The sequence below is a fragment of the Tachysurus fulvidraco genome, chromosome 2 (assembly GCF_022655615.1).
Source record: "Tachysurus fulvidraco isolate hzauxx_2018 chromosome 2, HZAU_PFXX_2.0, whole genome shotgun sequence".
Lineage (NCBI taxonomy): Eukaryota > Metazoa > Chordata > Actinopteri > Siluriformes > Bagridae > Tachysurus > Tachysurus fulvidraco.
In genome coordinates this window covers 26,701,259-26,723,797 of record NC_062519.1, presented here as the reverse complement: position 1 = coordinate 26,723,797, position 22,539 = coordinate 26,701,259, and the positions used below count along the sequence as shown (strand labels likewise).

The window sequence follows — 22,539 nt, the reverse complement described above, 5'->3', positions numbered from 1 at the left end:
AAACCATATCCAATGTATTTAAATTAATGAGTGAAATGCTTTCATCCGGCATTTCATCCCATTTCAGTTTTTCCCTCTTTTTATACAAGGCATAATTCACATATTCCATCTGCCTGGAAATTACATTTTCACTCTCCTTATGTGAGATAGGAGGGAAATGGATTCAGAGCTTCTTTTCAACCCCTGGACCTGTTTATATGATATAATGAATCATTGTGGATGCTGTATCCAGTGGGTCTCTGACTTCAACTGTAATCTGTGATAATGGACACTGTATGTAATAAGGATTGCTTTTAAGTGCAGCTGGAAACAAGATCTGATTCTGAGATGGCCCGAGGCACAGTGATTCTGTCAGTGCCCCAACTAATGAACACCTAATGAATTCTTCCCTTATATTATTACAGCTACTAGTGAATGTTACCAGACTATTAAAAAGGCTTTTCCTGGCTAAAATAAGTACCTTACATTCTTGGAAACATTAATTATGGATTAGGCATAATGCTGATTGGATTAGCATGTCATTGTTTCACATGGCATCTTTTTCCTTTAAACCTTTTTTTTTTTTATAAGCTGTGATTCCAACAGTGTAATATAAGAAACATGCAATATGACATGTACATTGGCAAAGTAAAAGGGAATGTATGTCATTTGAAAAAAAAAAAATTAATAAATAACCCTGATAATGCTTTTTGTCTCTGGGCTTCACTTCATTGAGTGTATACAGCACCCAGTTCTGGCAAGAAAATATACATTATTTATCATTCTTTGAGCAGAAAATCAGTTTTGTATATCTTTCATAGGTCACATATCCCTCCTGCCATTTTGAATCAATGACCAATAATCTAGTGCAATGCCTGCTATCCATTATGAGTTGTCAAGACACCTACGATAGCTGTTGCTGCTTGTGAATTTAATGAAGGGATGAAAACATGGTACCTGTAGCAAGCTGTAAAAGCCAGTTGTAGTGTCATCTAGCAGCAGATGTGTGACAGCTGTAGGCCTGTATGAGCATTTTCTCATGAGTTTTGCACCTTGCTTAACAGAGTATAAACCTAATTTCATTTGGTGTTGGTCTGATGTTGTTTGTGTTTTGCCTGATATACCAGCCTTTATATGTACTTTGAGTGTGGATTTGGAATATGATATAAGTGCATACTCATTTTAATTGGCTTTTCTCTTTCCTCCCCCTTAGATATGGTATGGGGTGAAACTGTAGTGAACATGCGGAAAGTGACTCACCAGGTAGAAAAGATACCTCTGTCAGAGACTGCTCTGCTGCCCTGCATCTTTACTCTACGGCCCAACCCATCTCATGAAACTCATGACACTCCACGCATTAAGTGGACCAAAATCTGGGGCCACCGTGGGCTTGATGGGCTGCAGAGGGAGCAGTCTGTATTGGTGGCAAAAGGCAATGTTGTGAAAGTGAAGAAGGCTTTTCAGGGACGTGTCACCCTGCCTGGCTACACAGAAAACCGCTACAATGCCAGCCTGGCTCTGGCAGGCCTGAGATCCAGCGACTCGGGCATGTACCGCTGTGAGGTAGTGGTGGGCCTTAACGACGAACAAGACACAGTGCCTCTCCAGGTCGTAGGTGAGTTAAAGCCATTGAATGCTAATGTGTGTGTCTGTCCTTGCCCATGAAGTAATATGAGCCTTCTGCCATAGGGTGATTTCAGGTCAAATGAAAGCTATCGCCATCTGTACTCTACTGTACTATCTATTTCTGACCTACTTTTTCAGGTTTGTGTCTGCCTGTAAACACTGGCTGGGTTTTAGCCTAGCAGCATCATAATTAACTGCTATTAGGCACATCCTTATGCTAAAAAACATTTATTGCACCTAAAGGCATAATAAACTCACAGTTGTCTCTGTGACCACTAGTAATTTTTCCATCTTTAAAAATGACTGTAATTATATTGTACATCATGCACAACATGAAGGGTTTATTTTTTTGTCCACGGTTGCACAATAATTTCCAGCAATATGTGTGCTATGTCATCTATCATTCCAGAATATTTTTAGAAGGTACATAGCTCACAAAATAGGTTGAACCTGTACCAGCAGCATGATCTGTACCAAAATGTAAATTTAGTAGAGCTTTTATATGAGACGGCTTTTGACTTAATCTTAGAGACCACATGGATAATGTAAAGTGACCCAACCTACACCAAGGTATTAGAAATTCAGCACTGAAAAGCTAAACAGTACGAAGCTCCCTGAATTTTAAGATGCTCAGGAGCTCAAGAGATCACCCATTCGAGGAATCGATTAACAAAACATAAAGCCGCCTCTGTGGAAAGAGAGGCGTTATCCCCGTCTCTAATCCTGAGAGCTTAGTCTTAATTACAAGTCAAAGAACACAAAGGCAGCCTAACATAATAATCAACAAAAATCAATATCACTAGGCCAATATCTGTATTATAGTCATTTGGGTAATTTTTATGATTCTATTATACAATTTTCTTGGGTTTATGTTGGTCATTTGCATGTATTTCAGCAGTAACAGGTTAGCCAGCAATTACTGCTTTCACTGATTCCAGAATGATTGCAGCAGTTACGTGCAACAACTAATGCAACTGCTAATTGCTTTGACTAAAAACAAACAAACAAAAAATGGTATCTTCATTCTGGTTTCACTTTTTTTTTTTTTCAACTGTTTGCACTCAGAAGTACTATGTTTTAGATTTCTGCCTACACTCTTGCTTCTAACATTGTAACTTGAAAAACAAACAGTGTGCTACACACGCATTTCTATGTAAATATGATGTTAGGAAATATCAATCAATCCCTTTTTTTTAAACCTTATTCGGAAACAGACATAATTTTTGGAAGGTAGGAGTAAAAAATAAGAGTTGCTTCCATCCCATGTGTCTTCGAAGTAGTCTGTTGTTGAAAACTGACATAGAGACCAAAGGGAAAGTGTGTTGGGGCATCTACCCCTCTGAGGAATAGGGTCTTTTTTCTAGGCAATGCCTCAAGCATTCCCCCAGAAATAGCACCGCCTTTACTCCACACCTCACCTCATCCTACTGCAGCCTAGACAGTTTTCTCATTTCTTTTTTGAGCTCCTGAATATAAAATAAACATTTAGAAGAATGCAGCCCCGGCCGTCTTGTACTCATCCCTTTCATGTTTATATGTCCTCCTGCGACTGGAGGTGGGATTTACTTGGAGAGGTGATTTGTACAAAGGTCAAGAAGAGTGGGGAATTGGTAATGTACCTGGCTGATACAAGATGGGAAAAGCATAAGGATACTTCAAAAAACAATCACAATTCTTATTTCTCTGCACAGCAGAGTGGAAGCCCATCCGCTGCCAGGTCAGCACATAGTCAACAGGAGGCCTGGCTCACACTTCATTCTTCACAATATTTGTTCTTTCTTTTCTTGTTTTATTTTTACAGGATGGCATACACTTTGAGACATTTTTTTTTATTTTCAATATATGACCTTCACAGGTACGGTGTTCCACTACCGAGCCCCTCACGACCGCTATGCCTTGTCATTCGTTGATGCTAAGCAGGCATGTGTAAAAAACTCTGCAGTGATCGCAACACCTGGGCAGCTGCAGTCTACTTTTGATGATGGTTATGATAACTGTGATGCAGGCTGGCTCTCTGACCAGACTGTGAGGTGAGGTTAAGAGATGATTAAACTGTCACTTCCATACAGTAACACTGATTTCTCATTATTGTCTCTTGATGTTTCTTTCAATTGGAAGTTCTCTTATTTTATTTGGCCCTCTCTACAGGTATCCCATCCAATCTCCACGACCTGGCTGCTTTGGAGACCGGGAAGACTCACCTGGTGTGAGAAACTATGGCAATCGTGACACTGATGAGCTGTTTGATGTGTATTGCTTTGCGGAGAGCCTCAGAGGTATGAGTGGTGATCAGGGGTAGTTTAGTCATGCTCAATCTTTGTAAACTATTTCTTTAAGTCTCTTCTCTGAGGAACAAATGTGAGTCATGACCCAGACACACACGTTTCATGCACCTGCTTCTGTCCCAGCTGCTTGTACTGTGCGTCAAACTAGGTCACCATCTTTTCTGCTCTGCTCCACCATTCATGCCTGAATGGGTACATTTGAACAAGATTGTCCTACTCACAGGTGCATAGACTGTATGATCCATGGATTTTTTTTCCACCAGAAAATACTTGCTACAGTACAAATCTCTAAGCTGAATAATATCAAATTAAATTATAAAAACTTTAATTGACTATTTAGAGGATAAACTTTGATTAAGAGCCTAATGTGTCCATGTAAATTGTGTCAAAATATTTTGTCTTCACTTAGACCTGAAAGCATATACAATGGATATAAAAATTCTACACACTTTTTTATTGACAGAGGAGAGAATTATGAACAGCTCCCTGTACAGTATTTTCTGCACTATAAGGTGCACCTAAGAGCCTTAAATTTTCTCAAAAATCGGCCGTGCGCCTAATAATCCGGTGCACCTTGTGTGTGCACCGAGTTCCAAAAATCTGTAAAAATGTTGTGCGACTTTGGTAAGCGCTCTGCTTGACTGATTGTCCGACCATTTCCCGCTGACACAGGGACGTAATACATACACTACGTACGCTGGCAGCGATAAACCAATCAGAGAACATTACGTAATACGTACAATACGTACGCTTAACTCCTAGGTATAACTACCGGTATGTTGCAAAACAACATTTGTTTCTTCCTAACCATTATGCGCTCCACACTCCAGTCCAGTAGGTGGCGGTAAATGCACCTTAAGTTGGTTTGTCATCCGCAAATAAAAAGTCAGAAGAAGAAGAAGAAAACAACATTCGTTTGTCTAAGGACCCCCAAAATGGCACCAGTGAAGAGACATGCTTACGAGGCACAATTCAAACTACAGGCTATCAGTTACACGGTTGTAAATGGGAATAGAGCAGCTGAAAGAATTCAACATCAATAGTAGAATAAAGTTCAACTAAACTCACTGTTTTGCTTCCGTTACCTTTTTTTGTAGACCGTATGTTTTAGCATGCGCCTTATAATACAGTGCGCCTTATGTATGGGTTAAGTACAGAAATAGACCCGGTAATTGAGGGTGCTTTCACACCTGCCTTGTTTAGTTCGGTTGAATCGTACCAGAGTTCGATTGCACATTTGGTGCGGTACGTTTTGGGCAGGTGAGAATACAGCAATCGAACTCTGGTGCGCACCAAAAGTGGACCAAACAAGCGTACCGAGACCTCCTTGAAGAGGTGGTCTCGGTACGCTTTCAAACAAACTCTGGTACGGTTCGTTTGTGGTGAGAACACAGTCCGAGATCGAATAGACCTAACTGCAAAAAGTATTGCGCATTTTGGACTAAACCAGCTGCCATAGTGGGTCGTTGGCAATATTTTCGGAAGATAAGCATGTCACAGTTTCGCAAAAGTAATGCTCGCCGCCTCCTGAAGTGTCTTGCGATGCGTCTTCGCCGTTTGCAGTGCATTAAAATGATATTTTCAAGCCGAATCCGCGCTTCATTCTGAAAATTACGACGTTGCATAGAATGCTGTATACAAGCAATGTAGTAGATTACAACCACAAACATAATCGCAGCGCGCAGTCGTCTCTCCATGGTGTACTGTATGCTGTATTTTCCTCTTTTTGTTTACTTCCGGAGTTTCGTTCAAATTTCCCGCACGTTTATTCTGACCAATCGAGAAGCAGTTTAGGAAATACGTTCAAAGACATGTGGCCAATGAGTGATGTGGATGTTATCACATGACTGCATTTTGGTTCGTTTCAACTGGTGCGGAACAGAACGATCAGTGTGGTGTGAAAAGAAACCAAAACTGCTAAAAATGATGCAATGTATAATTTTTTGCTTTTGGTCCGGACCAAATGAACCGGACTATAGGTGTGAAAGCACCCTGAGACTGCGCCTTATAATCCGGTGCGCTTTATAGTGCGGAAAATACGGTACTTGTGTATTTTGGCAAAAAGCATTCTGGCATCTGCTATGAAGCTGAGGATGAAGATGGCTTTCACCTTTCAGCATGACAATGATCCGAAGCACACATCCAAACAAAAAAATGGCTTCAGCAAAAAAAGATTAATGTGTTGGAATGGCCCAGTCAGAGCCAGGAACCTGATATAAAATCTGTGTGGTGGTGAAGAGGGCCATGCACAGGAGATGCCCTTGCTATTTGACAGATTTGGAACGTTCTTGCAAAGAAGACTTCAAAAAAAATTTCCAAGTAAAGATGTGCCAAGCTTACAGACTTATCCCAACAGACCGTGTGTTATAATAAAACCAAAGGGTCCTGTATCTCAGTGGGGTGCAATTATGTTACTCTGTTGTTTTTATTTTTTTTATATTTTTATGTGAAACATATCAGTTTGGTTTTCAATAGTATTGAAGGTTGTCATTTTTACATTACAGATACAAAAAGGTACTGATATCATTTAACTTTGTTACATCATAATTTTTTATTAGATCCATTTTAACACTTGAAATAATATTAAAACCATTATATTCCTTAAAGACTTTTTTTTCTTGGTCATTTATCACTGAGATTTTTTTTAAATGCTGATTAATGTCTAAAAATATCATATCAAAAATTTAATTTTTCACTGGAAAATATTGTGATTCAAATTTTACCCCAAGGACAGATTCCATTTTTTATGCTGATGTCCCATCAATCCCTTCTTCTCTTTTTTCTTTATTTCTTTATAACCGATAGTGACTCTTTGCTCTTCCTCTCCTCTCTGTTTCAGGTGAAGTGTTCCATACCAGCATACCAGATAAGTTGAGTCTGTCCACAGCTTCCACTCACTGTCACACATTAGGCGCTCAGCTAGCCACAGTGGGGCAGCTTTACTTGGCTTGGCAGGCTGGACTGGACCGCTGTGACCCAGGCTGGCTGGCTGACGGCAGTGTTCGCTACCCCATCAATCAACCACGACGCAATTGTGGAGGCGATGAGCCAGGAGTACGCACCCTCTACCATAACCCTAACCGCACTGGATTTCCTGACAGTGCCAGCCTCTTTGATGCCTACTGCTACAGAGGTATGCTGCAAGTTGAACGAGCGACTTGTTATTCTAATTATTATGATTCCCCTTGGAGAGATAGAGAGATATAAATAGAATTCACTCACAACATACGCAAGTTATTATAATAATACAATCATTGCATACTTATTAGGATCTCCTGTATTAAAGCTCTTGACCTGTACAGTATATGCATTGTGCTACTGCTACATTATTGGCTGATTGTATAAATTAACTGGTGTGCAGGTGTTCCTATTAAATTGGACTCAGTTTGAATCAGATTACCAATTTCAGCACAGGCAATAGACCAAATATTTAATGTGACATGCACATTAAATTGGCTTTTTTCTTTTTTCTTTGTTTACATTATTTTATGCAGGCTGCTTCAGTCTAAAATTTAACTTTGTAGTTTTGCTTTTTTTTATTTTGGATATTTATTTTAGTCATTTTGTTTGTTTTTCAGCATGCCACTTTTTTTCAAGCCAAGAAAAGCCAACAAAGATAGTGGTGATTAGATCTTATTTCTCTTTGTGTATTGCAGAGAATCAGCCAGAAGCAATGGCACTTGTGCAGACTTCTTCAAGCTCAAACTCCACAGGTGACTGGGAACAACTCCAGCAGAATGGAGGCTTTCCTCACCCTTCCACCTGGACTGGACTGGTAGATCTGGATAAGGAAGATTTTAATTCTATTGCAGACAACGAGTCCTCTGAAATATCAGGAGAGCATGTAGTAATCCATCTCAGGTCTAAAGAGATGCCAGTGGGTCAGGAAATACCTGTGTCCAATGATCAGCCTCTGCATGTCCTGGAGCTCAATGGGGGTTCAGCAAGAGAGGAATCTGATGAAAGAGAAGTGACTGAGGACCATAGACTGTCTCTTGAGCCCTCAGTGACCACAGCGTCCTCACCCACAGAGACTCAAACTAGCAACAACATGCTCTTTAACTTTGTTGAATCCATCATGAGGCCCTGGAAATACTGGAAAGGCAATGGAGAGACAGTTGCCCCTTCAATGGTGTCAAGTGTATTGAAGGAGACATCAGAAGAATTCCAGACAACCAGGGTGAAGCCAGGGGGTGAGCTTAGAGGGACAAAAGGAAGTATTGATAATGCAATCTTGGAGCCTGAGAGTATGCCAACTACTCCATCCACACTATATTCAGAGGAAGGACTTTTAGAGCAGGAGAAAGAGATGGTTCTCTCAGTACCAGTAACTGAGCTGAAGAATCCTAGCAAACTACACCCTGAACCTTCAGTTTCACAACCAACAGCATACAGAGGTACAAATACTGTATGATGTATAAAGTCAGCATATGTTGTACTGTTAACATTGGGCTAAGGTGGTCATGGTATTGTACATGATTTTAACGTTTATTAATTAGAAGTTCTTTTTGGAGTTTTCTTTTATTTTCTCTCGTAGGGTGTGCCTTTTCTGTCTTTTCAAACTGCTGGATCACAGGGCAGTGTAAGGCTAGTCACACACTAGAAGATTTTCAAATCTTCAAATTTTTCAAATTTTCTAGACAATTTGACTGCACCAGGAGACCACACATATGCTATTTGTAGTACCGATTTCACATTGGCAATTTCACAGACTTGGTGTCTATTTCAGGGCTGCTCGATCTTATTAGCTATTGTGGGTATTCCGTCTGAGCCTTCCCTGATCAGGAATTCTAAATATTAAACGTTTCTGTTCCAATTTGATCAGGAGCAGTAAAATAATCACATTGACACCAGACACTTATTTAGACAAATAATCGGTTCCAACAAGTCTCAAATCAGTCCATGCCCCCACTATCACTATCTGACCCAAAATTGCTCAAAACATTGTCTACTGTGTAGCCAGCCAAACACACTTAGAGGAAAGTAATATCCATCTTCTTCTTAATACACAAACATGCAAACTCCCATGAGTTATTATTGTAACCAAGGTGTGGTGAGAGGTGTGTCATTTCTTCCACCCAGAGAGTTCAGGCAGTTTTTTCTTTCTTGGACTTTTTGTTGTTGTGCCACTTGTAAGACCTGAGAATTTCTTACTTTCTGCTCACCTGCATGTTTCCAGAATGTACAAACAGACCATTTCCATTCCAAGTAGGTCATTCAAATACAACATACAAACCTCCCTGCACTAATAGTTAAAACAGTATGCTGTTATGCATAACAATACATGTACAGCATTTCTTTTCCTGGTTTTTACTGGGTCTTCCCAGAGTCCTCATTTTAGGATGTTCAGGCGAGCGAAACAGTGCAAAAAAAGGAATGGAATTGAGCAAAGCAAGCAGATGATACTCTCAAGAGAGCACACATATAGCATATCTCATTTTTCAACTTCTGTTCAACATTTCACAAGTTCTGTTCATCTGCTTAGCTTCCCTCATCTCATTTGCTGTAGTTATATTCTTTGCATACAGTATAGTATGGCAAACATTTTGCACAGAGACTAAATGAAGCTTGATGATGATGAAGGTAGTTCACTATTTTGTATGTTTGGACATTATTAGGGTAAATAGTAAATTAGGGATGTGTAGCATCCAAAAACTGCATGTGGTCCAGGCAGACAGAATAGAGTATACTTCTTAGACTCATCAGTTTCTTCTCAGAGATGTGGGGAGAAGCGGAGGGGCTAAAGAGGTTACATTATCACTGTGATTCTGCATTCCCTTTTTTACATTATATATACAAATCATCTTGTGTCATGAAAACTAATGGCTTCCAGCATTAAGCTGTGATTGGTAAAATATTTTGGGACAGAATTCCCACTTGAGGCAGCATCAATGCAGCTATCCTTCTCCTGCAAGCTATATTCTATGGGGAGCATTAAAATTTAATTCCGGGTAAGAATTTAGCTTTAGTCAACATGAATTATTTACACCCGAATATAATTAATGTACCATAGCCAAACCATCAGTTCAGCCAGAGCATACTGGGTCTCTTCCAATGAGAATGTGAGTTATACGGCTTTATATAAGTGTGTGTGAGCGTATAAACACACATAAATTCATATACACTGTGTGAAGAAGTGCCAGAAATGCTTTGAAACATTGTTTGCAGGGAAAGCTACTTCAGTTGGCTTTCTCTCAGGCAAGGGCCATTTAAGCAAATTGGGCTTTGGTGGCTATTTCATCCTTCACTGGGCCTGACTTTCATCTTTTGTATAGTTTTGCATTTAATTCAATAGAGACAATGGACAGTTTAAACTTCACTTACTGAGACTGAGCTGCTTGTTATCACGTCTGTCTATGGGGTCTAAACAAAAAGGTCAAAAGGAGACAACATTTTATTCTTAGAATAAAAGACACATCTGTAGGGCAATTCATTCCATCCATTCTCTACAACTCTTATCCTACTTGGTAGTTGGAAACCTGGAGCCTGGAGAAACAGGAGACACAGTAGACTATGAAGAGGATGCCAGTCTATCGCAGGGCACAATCATGCACACACACACACAAACACACACACACACCAACAAAGATGCCAGTCAGCCTACAATGCAAGGCTTTGGAATTGGGGAGGAAACCAGACTACCTGGAGGAAACCCCTGTGGGTAGAACATGCATATTTCACACACAAATCAAATCCCCAACCCTGGAGTTGTAAGGCAAAAAAATCTATATTTAGCGCTGCATAAAAAAATAGCAAGTAAAACTAGCTTCCATGTGTTTAGATTTTGCTGTACTTATTTTACATTGTTAAACAAGAGTTCCATGTCAAATAACGAATATTATATACAAGCATTAGGAAAGAAAAAAACACCTCATGAACCATACTGTATAGATCTACCTCAATCATATTTAATGAAAATAACATGAAGCATTAAAAAAATTCCAGCACTATGACCGAAAGACGCATGCACGGATATCTGACAGATGTTCATTACTACAAATGACAGCAAAAGGAATAAGCAAAGCCTAATATTAAGAATGCATTCTGACACTGTTATAGACTATCTATAGCCAAATCACACTTTTGTTAAAATGTTCTAAAATGTGCTTCATTAACTGGATCATCTAGTCACAAGGAATAAATTAATTCATTTGTTTAGTACCAGAACTCTGGTGTGCTATTAAGCTCAGATGGAGACAGCTCATACAGTATATGATGGCTACTCAAGAGGGAATATTTATGTTTAAGTAATGAAAGCAACACTTTTATACTGATAAGTCAAATTATGACTTAGAACTCATGCCAAGTCAACAGGAGAAGAATTATTAGTAGGTAATGAATTTTATCAGGTTGTGTCATGCAGTGAGAAGCAGGTCGCATAATTAGGCACTTAAAACTCCAGGGAAACCACATGACTCATGAGAGTATATGCCAAAAATTATTATTATAGAATTAGAACTGTTGTCATTAGCTTTGACTTCAACAAGACAATAAGACAACAAGACATAAACAGAGAAACAAACCAGATCCTAACAAAAGAGCTAACCCAATGAGCTAACAGTCCTCGGATAGTGGTACTGAACTAATTAACATAGCTAAGATAACGTATATAAACATCTATTATTTATACTATTTTAGATTGGAGCATTGTGCTAAATATATGTTGCACATAACCATATTCAAGTGATTACAAAAATACTGTAAAATGTGTATATATATATAATTACTAAAAAACAGTTACACCTTCTATTAATTTAAGATCTAAGTGAATGATTTGCAATGTAATCTTCTAATGAAATGTAATAAAAAAAAAAAGGTTCCTTGAATTTTTATTTTGAAAAACATGACAATTTCAGCTTCATTAAGCATGCCACCGAATATATGTTGAGACAATGAGGGTAATTATTTACGCCTTTACTTTATATGTTGCTTTCTTCCATCCTTTTCCCTACTGATAAAGGTAAATTGACCATACGACTGCTTTAGAAGTCAGATGAACGTATAATCTCCTTTCATATGTATGATTGAAGTTAATTTATTCTTCAACTCATTAAGTGGACAGCTACTTGGCCATGTAAATTGCCCTACAATTATGTGACGCTGTAACCACAGAGTACTGAATAATTCATTATTGATTAAATATTTTATCAGGATCACAGACTATGTGGTGTGAATATCTCTTAATGAGGTGTTCCCACAGCATGTTGCCCTCAGGGCAGCTCATGTTACCTAGTGTGCCAAGTTATCCATGCAGTCTTAATTTGCAGTAAATAATGGACATATTTATGAACATGCATTATTTTTTTGTATCTGAGAGCAGTGTTTTAGGGCTGTACTAAACACAATGGAGACAGTAAAAATGACACCAATCATGGCACAGTATGACACTGAATGACTTGTGGTTTGTTAAATTAAATCCTGCTTTATCGACTCTGAAAAGAAAAAATGTCCCCTTTGTACACATATCGTCATATTTATTTTAATGTTTTTTAATAAAGAATTGCTTTATGCTGTCTTGTTGAAAAAATATTGTAAGTATAATGTACTGGTATCTCAACAATTTTATTTAAGTCTGTCACACACACACACACACACACACACACACACACACACACACACACACACACACACACACACACACACACACACACACAGAGAGAGAGAGAACAGTGTGTGCACACAAGCCCCTGAAAGGTAATGCTGTTCAGGGAGATATTATTGTACCTGCAAACAACAATGAGATATTACATTTTAAAGTATGAATTATACTTAATTAAGAACAAAGTCAGAGAAATTGTTGTGAATGTATTGCTGCTGCAAAAATCAACTTGGTGCAAATATTTCCATTTAAATGACAGGCAAGTCTTGTTGAAATATGCCTGTGTATTTTTAATGCATACCACAAGAACCTAAAGTATAGGGCTGTCAGGATATTTGAAGGGGTCTGATGAATATGATAATGAGTGTAGTTTGCATGGCTGCATGCAATAAAGTTAATAGCTGCTGTTTTGGTGGTGCAGCATGTTTGGCTGCTAATTAAACACACATTTAAAGCAATCTCTTCTTTCTAACAATGTTAATTGCAGTATGGTGTTGTTCCTGCAGGACTAATTGCAACAGGACGGATGAAGGTGATGAATCCCACAGCTGCAACGAGTCTCTTGGGCTCCAGAAGCAGTTTTGGCTCCATGCGAGTGGGGCAGGAATGGGCACTCCAGTCTCTAAGTGTATACGCTACTCCAAGCAGTAATGGGATCCTTACAACCCAGACCAGTGGACCTGTTGAAACTAAACAAGAGGCAATGGAGATCATGACCATCCCAGTCATCGGGGACAACCATGAGAACTATTCTGGGGAAGGCAAGGATCATATTGAAGAGAGTTACTCACTGCCAAAGTTGTCTACATCACAGTCCTCTCCACAAACAGGGATTTCAGAAGAGGAGAACGATACTGAGGTGAGTGGAGGAAATGAATTATTTATCATCAGCAGTCCAACAAAACAGGGTACTCCGGAGGCCTCTGAAGTACAAAATGTTCTCATACAAACGACAGTACAGTGGGAGCTCCTACCTCTACCATCTAGACAGCCTTCTCACAGTCCCAGTGTCTCCAAAGACACCATGGGTCCTGAGGAGGCCAGGGGGGAGATCCTCTACATGCATCATACTACAGAAAAATCTGGGAGCATTCCCTTTAAAACGATGAAAGTGCCTTTGGTCAAGAAGAAAATGAACCCAAACACACCCAGTGCATCCGAAACCCTTTATACTGATGTGGCAATCACTTCAGAACTCACCACAAAAGCTTCAAGTACAACTGACCAAATGCCAGGTACCAGTACCATGACAACCATTAACAGTCATATTCAAAATACAGACACAAGCACTTCTGGAAATATTGTGTCCGCTACAGATCCTACAATATCTGTTACTTGGGTACCAGTGGTTCAAGAAGAAACTCAAGAACCACAGACACATGTGTCTACAGTGACTGATGTAAGACTTGAGACTACGAGTAACACGGTTATACTGACCACACATGCGGAGGAAACATCCCAACAGACAGAGAGTAAACCAGCTCCTACCACAGGAAGCACAAGTGGAGATAACACAAGCAAAACTGGAGTCGACTATGAAAACAACTCTGCACCTTCATCGGGTGAGTTTCTTTTACATTGTTTGTGAAGCTTGTGGGATACTGTTATGATTCAATTATTCTTTGTTGAGCACCACGAAAGCATCATTTGTCATGCCTCGCCTGTTCCCTGTTTTTACCTTCTCTTTCTCACTCTTTGCAACATCAGGTATAAATGTAAACAAAGAAGGAGCATGACACTGGACTGAAGCAGCACTAGCAATCTAATTAGGTCAGACGAAGTGGAATTAGCGAAGCTGGCTAAGGCAAAGATCTTAGGCCTTGACAAATCACTGCTGACTGAAGCCAGTAGATGTGTGCAGTATTTAAGTTCTGTCATTTACGGACATGTGTACGTGTTTTAAGACCTTTTTCCAATTTTCCTCCTAATATTGTTACACTGCAATGGGTATTGCGGTGGGCACTGGTAAAATTCATCTTGTGCAATGACGTTATTTTTAGCACCGCTGACAGCTGAAAAGAATCAGTCTCATCCTGTATTCATCATTGCTCCCTTTAGCCTGGCTGTACATTAGAGAAAACAGTTGACACTCCAGTTGACTAAAAAAGGACCTGACAAGTAAAGGAATGAATGCAAACAGCCGGATGCTTTGAGTAAAGTGGGGAGAGCCTAGATCGTCTCCTTTTTTTCCTGCAGCGCAGGTGGAAGTTCATTGGCCTTTTTAATCAATGATCTGCTGTTGGAGAGACTTAAGCTATCTCCCAAGAGGCCTTTTAGGCATCACAGAAGGGTATTTTTGAAAAATGGCTGCTTTCATGACAGTCATAACAGCAGCGCAGTACCTGTCAGCTCTTAATTGGAAATAGGCATCATCGTGTGATAGGATAAAGAGGTGCTGTGTCTCACATGTGCCATTCTGACAAGCTCACTGATGTGATCAGGATCTATGTGAACATTCAAAGGTCAATCAATATTCATAGATAGATGTATGCAAAGATTCACAGTCAGAACATACTGGATAGAGGATTCTCCCACAAAAACATATTAGCTAGGAGCATAACAAGGACTCTACAGGTGTACTGTAGATAGAGTAATAGTGTATTTAGGTTGTGTGCCTATAGGACATGTGTAACAAACACACACACACACACACACACACACACACACACACACACTGCCACACTGAGTTGGTACTGTATCAATCCTGACGTTGATTATTTTCCAATAAAAGCACGTCCCAAAGTGTGGTATTTTTCTTATACGACAGATATCTTGCAGCAATTGGACAGCATTATTAATTATCATTGTAGTTTTTTTTAACCACTTATTGATATTCGACAGCCATGAGAAAATTGTGTTTTTCACTTGTTCATTCACCAACCGCTCTTTTTTCTACCCTTGAAGGTAATAACAAAAAAGTACGACTTACATTACCAAGAATCCCGTACTGGATGCTATAAAACCCTCATACAGGAGATTCCTTCCATGAAGGTTACAGTACAATAATAAATGGCACAGTATCAGACCTTCTGTCTTTACCTCTGTGAAATTACAACATCTTTCGTTCATGTGTTTATTATAAGGCTTATATTATGTGGAACATCTAGCATACAAGTAAGTTTTGAATGATTTGTTAGTACAAAAAATGTTGAAAAAATTATAATGTAAGCACAAGCATTTTAATATAAACCTGTCGTTTACATACCTAGCCAACAGCCTCTGATTCTCTGATTCAACAGTGCTATGGCAGCTATGGCATAAATCTTTAGGAAAGTAATAGACTGGAAAGTTTTTATTGAAATCAGTTTTATCACATTTGTTGATATTTTCACTGCAGGATTTTTGCTATGGTTTAATTCTATTCAAAAGCAGCTCAGTCTCTCTCTCTCTCTCTCTCTCTCTCTCTCTCTCTCTCTCTCTCTCTCTCTCTCTCTTGCTCTCTTTCTCTCTCTCTTTGTCTCTCTCTCTCTCGCTCTCTCTCTCTCTTTGTCTCTCTCTTGCTCTCTCTCTCTCTCTCTCTCTCTCTTTGTCTCTCTGTCTCTCTCACGCTCTCTCTCTTTTTGTCTCTCTTGCTCTCTCTCTCTTGTTGTCTCTCTCTCACTCTCTCTCTCTCACTCTCTCTTTCTCTCTCTCTTTGTCTCTCTCACTTTCTCTCTCGCTTTCCTCTCTCTTTGTTTCTTTGTCTCTCTGTCTCTCTCGCGCTCTCTCTTTTTGTCTCTCTTGCTCTCGCTCTCTCTCTCTTGTTGTCTCTCTCTCTCTCACTCTCTCTCTCTCACTCTCTCTTTCTCTCTCTCTTTGTCTCTCTCGCTTTCTCTCTCGCTTTCTATCTCTTTGTCTCTCTGTCTCTCTCGCGCTCTCTCTCTCTTTGTCTCTCTCTCTCGCTCTCTCTCTCTTTTTCCCTCTATCTATCTATCTATCTATCTATCTATCTATCTATCTATCTATCTATCTATCTATCTATCTATCTATCTATCTATCTATCTATCTATCTATATGCATGCCTCTGAGGAGAAATGAGTATGATTAGTTAAAGGTGTCAATCACTTAAAATAGAGAATAGGATAAATCAGTGTTCAGTGTTATACCATAGCAATGATGATTTCATGAATCATAAAAGTGTGCAGTGTTTCTAAATTACTGAAGGTCTGACAGCTCTTCTAGCTAATTTACATGGACTTGTAACACCAACTGCTCAACATAATCTAAGCTAATCTAATAATAAACACGTTAACGAAAAACATTTTAAAATGTTGATATGGTGACGTTTTCTTTTAGGAGACATTACTGTCATTTTTATGGAAAGAGTCTCCAGTGTTAGGGCTTTGTTTTGCTGTTTCTCTGTAATATGACCTGCTGAAGGTTTTAGTTGTATTTGCTTCAACAGGGAGAAAAAAAAATGACTGTAAAGGCAATGAGTCTTTAAAGCTTTAGTTAAGTAAGCGATAACAGGAGTTAACTTTTCATCTAGACATTCCACAACATTATAGCTTGCTTATAGATTATAGATCTTGTTTAGATCATTATAGATCTTAGTGCTGCCTTTGACACGGTAAATCACACCATACTCTTACATAGACTGGAAAACTGGGTAGGGCTTTCTGGGATGGTCCTCTAATGGTTTAAATCATACCTAAAAGGGAGAGGTTACTATGTGAACATAGGTAACCATAAATCTGAGTGGACATCCATGACATGTGGAGTCCCACAGGGCTCAATTCTTGCACCGCTTCTCTTTAATTTGTATATGCTCCCAATTGGTCAAATAATGAAAAAGAACCAAATTGCTTACCACAGCTATGCAGATGACACCCAGATATACTTAGCCCTGTCCCCTAATGACTACAGCCCCATTGACTCTCTATGTAAGTGCATTGATGAAATTAACAGTTGGACGCGTCAAAACTTCCTCCAGTTAAACAAAGACAAAACCGAAGTCATTGTATTCGGAAATAAAGATGAAACTCTCAAGGTTAACGCACACATTGACTCTAGGGGTCTAAAGACACAAAATAAAGTCAGAAATCTTGGTGTAATTTTAGAGTCTGACCTTAATTTCAGTAGTCATGTGAAAGCGATAAGCAAATCAGCTTACTACCATCTCAGAAATATAGCCAGAATTAGATGTTTTGTCTCAAGACAGGACTTAGAAAAACTTGTTCATGCTTTCATCACCAGCAGGGTGGATTATTGGAATGGACTCCTTACTGGGATCCCCATAAAGACCATTAGACAGCTGCAGCTCATACAGAACGCTGCTGCCAGAATTCTGACCAGAACCAAAACATCTGAGCACATCACTCCAGTCCTCAGGTCCTTACACTGGCTTCCAGTTACATTTAGAATAGATTTTAAAGTATTGTTACTGGTTTATAAATCACTTCATGGCTTAGGACCGAAATACATTACAGATATGCTAATTGAATATAAACCAAGCAGACTACTCAGATCATTAGGATCAGGTCAGTTAGAGATACCAAGGGTTCACTCAAAACAAGGTGCGTCAGCATTTATTTATTACGCCACCTATAGCTGGAATCAGCTTCCAGAAGAGATCAGATGTGCTTCAACAGTAGACACTTTTAAATCAAGATTAAAAACACATCTGTTTAACTCTGCATTTACTGAGTGAGCGCTGTGCTGCTTCACACTGACTGCACTTTTTAGCCAAATCACTTTTACTCCTGTTTTATTCTTTTTTACATATTTTAAACTGTTTTTATTAAAATCACATTTATTTTCTTTAATTGTTATTTATTTTTGTTATGATTTTATCGTGTTTCTTATTTTTCATATATATTTCTTTTTCTCTTTTATAAACTGTTTTCTAATTTCTATGTAAAGCACTTTGAATGACCTCTGTGTATGAAATGTGCTATACAAATAAACTTGCCTTGCCTTGCCTATATATATTTGTTGGCAAATCACTGTTGTACAATCAAAATAACACAATCTGTTCAAAATAGGATGGAATAATCGAGACATGGAACAATAATCAAGACATTTTTTAAAAAACAATTACTATTGTATACTCAGTATTTCTTTCATACATTCTTAATACCAGAAGGAAATTCACATAATACTGTGCACTTCTACTGCATCCAGGTCCAGCTCAGAATTTGACTTTGTTTCAGCTTTTTATTAAGTCAAGTTAATTAAACATACACCAGACTCTAATTCAGTTTCTGTCTGTGGCTTTTCCCCAGGAGTAGCTGATAGGTATCGCTTTATTTTACTGGCAACTGTCAGGAACAAGGTGGCTTAATCCGTCACCTGAGAACAGTATTCATTTGGCTCTCACATGGTTTCCTTTTGTTCTAATGTAAAAAGAATCTATGCTGGCTGCTCATGCACCTGTTTGTTTGTTTATGTGCTACATACTGTAGGGATGTGGTACAGTAGACTTGTGGCTGAGGTGTTGGACTACCGTTTGGAAGGTTGTAAGTTTGAATCCTATGTCCAAATCCACATTTTATTCATACAATCACACTTACACTGTTTTCACACAAAGTTGCTCTCCTAGCTTGTGCATACACTCAAATTCACCCTGTTCACTTATGAAACCCTTTACACTCCTGCACTCCAGTTTCTTTCTCATTCTTAGTTGTTCTTTGTTACAATAGCAATAATGTAAACAAATAAGAATGAGTTAGAGGCTTTAAAATTGTGTGAATTGTGTTTAAAAAAGTGAGTAGAAACCTCCTTAAAAGCTCCTTAAGATAATAAATCCAAATTAAGTAATCCACTAAAAAGTATGAAATTGTTTGTATGATATAAATGTTTGCTTGTCTACATACTAATTTCTCTGGAATTAGCAGAAGTAAACTAACTTTACAAGCTATTTGCAATCACTCGAAGCACCAACAATCTGTTACCTCTTTCCAAGTTTGATTATTTTTATTTATTTATTTATTTTTGGTAGGGCAACATATGCCATAGCACTGGTCCAAGGAATTGTTCAAACCAATCGTTTGGATTTGATGCTTTGCCCTGTCAAAGGCAAAATGAAATCTTGTTTCTCTTGTCATCTTTTATGATCTCACAGCTTGATACTAAAGTGGCACTAATTATCTTTAGTTATTTTTCATATTTTTCAAAAAATAGCCCCTAAGTGTCTGTCTGTGAAAAGCAAATGTGTGCAGATCTTGTAATGTTGCCAACTTAAAATTTTTGTAAACAGAAATTTTCGATGTGAGCAGCAGGGGCTTCTCGTCAATTTTCTTTGCAAATGAGCTGATGAGTTGATTAGAATAATTGGTGAATGATTTCTGTTGCATTGAAATTAAAGAGTAAAGCATAGGAAATATAAACGTGTGTAGAAAAAATAAAGTCAAGGAATAATTATGCTTGGAAACAACATCATTTACAAGTGTGCGTATGCTGTTTCGGGCATAATCCCGGCAAATCCGTGCAAGGGCAGAATAAATTTGAGTGTGCCCATATATTTTGGTCCAAAAGGAAAAGTAATTTGTGTGAAGTCAGAATCCTGTGCTCTCGGCACTGGCAGGAAAATAAATGCTCCAGATGGAAAATGGAAAACCTTTGAGTTATAACTTTCCAGCTAATCTTTATGGCCACCTAGTCATACACAATAAATATATAATCTGTGTGCTAAATCCAGTGCAAGGGAAAATCTAGCTTGACTTTACAGCTTTACATAAACTGCTTTCCGGGATTTTGTTGGTGGTGGTGTTTTTTTTTTTCCTGCTTCTAAACGCCTACTAGAGCTTGAATTCTATGTGAGGAGGCTATTGATTTTCTGCACTGTTTTCTTTATTGCTACATCCAGCTCTTTCAGGTTTATGCTCAAATGCATTCGCATGCTTATTTTTTTAGTCACTGTTATGTCTTGTTTCTTGCAAGTGGTTATGAACATACCTCTGCTCACTTAAGAATATAAATGTATTTATTTTATAAATACATTGTAAGCAGATATTCATCATCATATTTACTCTCTTTTGATTTTAATACCGTAAATGTATCATTCACACCATATCAAATCCTATAAAATCCGCTAACAGCATATATACTGTGAGAAGCATTTGTTTTGATAGAGAACTCGGCAGATGTTTGCATTGTCAATATCACTGCAGGGTTATCCATAAATACACATGATGGTTATGTGAAATTTAAAGTTGTGATCTTAAATTATATTTAGTGCTTTAGAGTTCTCTCAATAGGTTTATCAGTGCTTGTTTTCCCTTTTATATTTATAGTAAGTTAAATGTTCATGCTGGGCATCTTTATTAGTCTTGACATTTAGAGCAACAACCAAAAACTAAAACCCAATAATAAACGTTTAATTGCAGAACTGCTGATGGATGTTGTTTTGAGATCTCATACAAAATGGTTCAATCCTGATTAAAAATATCCCCTTAGGATTGGTATCAAGAAGAGCAATTAAACTTCCATGAGATGTGGGATATGTTATTCTTTATTTTATCCATTTTTCCCCAATCTCTTTTCTGCTATTTCTGTCTCAATGGCTGGTTCTTCTTATATCGCACAAAAGCTACAATTCAGTGAGGATAAAGGCTAACAAGTAAAGTCAAGCCACATTATGCAAACTACAACATCCTGGTGCAGCTGAATGCATTTGCAGCAGTAACTGCATTCTCCTACAGTATGAACATGAAGTATAGAAGTTAGAAGTATAGAAGTATAGAAGGCTAGAAATATTCTAATAAACGGAGAGAGAAACTTCATCCATCCCACACATAGAACAGAGGGTCTTTGGATTTGTCTTCCCTATTCTTTCACTTAAATAGTCACTGCTGTTGCTGTCCTCCATTGGTTTTTGATTTCAGTTTGGACTTTTTTCATTCATGTCGCATAGACATGTAGCAGATAGCCATCTAATCTTCAACCACATAAAAAAGGGGCTCAGGTTATCAGTTTGTATGCCATTTATGTCTTTAATAAAAACCAGATCTGTTTCACAAAGCAGAAAATCGGATTTGTTTCACTTCAACCTAATGGCCTGATGGTAGGACTGGTGCTTAACCAGTTCTGCCACTCAGGAGCCCCAGGACTTAATATCGATCCTGTCTTCAAGGTAGGTCACGGATCCACACCGGTGTGTGCACAGTACCGATTCAAATACGGTTCAAAATAGAGTACATTTGAAGCTGAAAACTGCAGTTTGACTTCCTGCCCTTCCCCTAACCTCTCTTGGCTTAAAAATTGAGTAACCGAGCGGAACAAGATTGAGCTTTTCTTTATGTGCAACAGCCTGCAGAGTCTATTGAGTTTTTCACACTGGTGCTGAAAGCAAGATTCAGGGGAGATAACGATCTCACCCGAGGTGTGAAAGTGAGTGTGAACACTTACAATGTCTCAGCAAAGTCCTACATATGGTCTTTGATCATACAGAATGTGTGGTATGGTAGTTCTGCTCCTAACAGGAAAGCTTACATGTTGTGCTTTCAGCTGACAGATCTGCCAAGTTCTCCTCTGTCAGACATCATAACACCTTGTGACGGTTTATTGTTGTTTACTGATGGCACCACCTACACATTTTAGTGTGTGGTCCACTAGATACTGTCTGTAAATGCTGTAGAGTGTGCTTTAATTATTAATGAATGACTTGCAGTGTGTTATGTGCTGTGTCTTTTAAGTCCGGATTGTGCTGTATAAATTTCAGAGCCGTTGCAGACAAAAAGACACCATTCTTAGCCATGAGTACCATAAAGCATAATTTTCCCTAGTATTTGGGTGCGAGGGATGGAGTACTCTCTTTACCCTGTCAGTCACAGTGACACTAGCCAATCATGCATATCAATGAGGGCAGATAGAACATTGTCTGAGAGTGTAATGCTGCTATATGACACAGCATGAGCAGCAGCACGAAAAGATCTGGTTGGCTGGATTCCTGTACTCAGATAACGCATGTGTTAGCCTTCACTCTCCCTGCTTGGTACCTGTCGTATGAGAGCCAGCTGGTGGGTAACAACTGACCAAATTAGGGAGAAAATGGGTAGGCAGAAGTTCAGGCAGTGTCAGAAAGATGATCTACTGTACATCTGAGAGTGTAAGTGCAGCTACATCACTCAA

At 38.7% G+C, this 22,539-nt stretch overlaps 1 protein-coding gene across 2 annotated transcripts in view; it reads left to right on the top strand.

Annotated features, from left to right (window-relative positions):
* ncanb (neurocan b) overlaps positions 1–22,539 on the top strand; it is a 93,575-nt gene that overhangs the window by 29,059 nt on the left and 41,977 nt on the right. For both annotated transcript variants that reach the window (XM_047810437.1, XM_047810436.1), the window contains exons 3-8: positions 1,193–1,594; positions 3,461–3,635; positions 3,754–3,881; positions 6,730–7,023; positions 7,547–8,287; positions 12,996–14,051. In XM_047810437.1, coding sequence (XP_047666393.1) covers positions 1,193–1,594; positions 3,461–3,635; positions 3,754–3,881; positions 6,730–7,023; positions 7,547–8,287; positions 12,996–14,051 — 2,796 coding nt within the window. The remainder of the gene's footprint in view (positions 1–1,192; positions 1,595–3,460; positions 3,636–3,753; positions 3,882–6,729; positions 7,024–7,546; positions 8,288–12,995; positions 14,052–22,539) is intronic.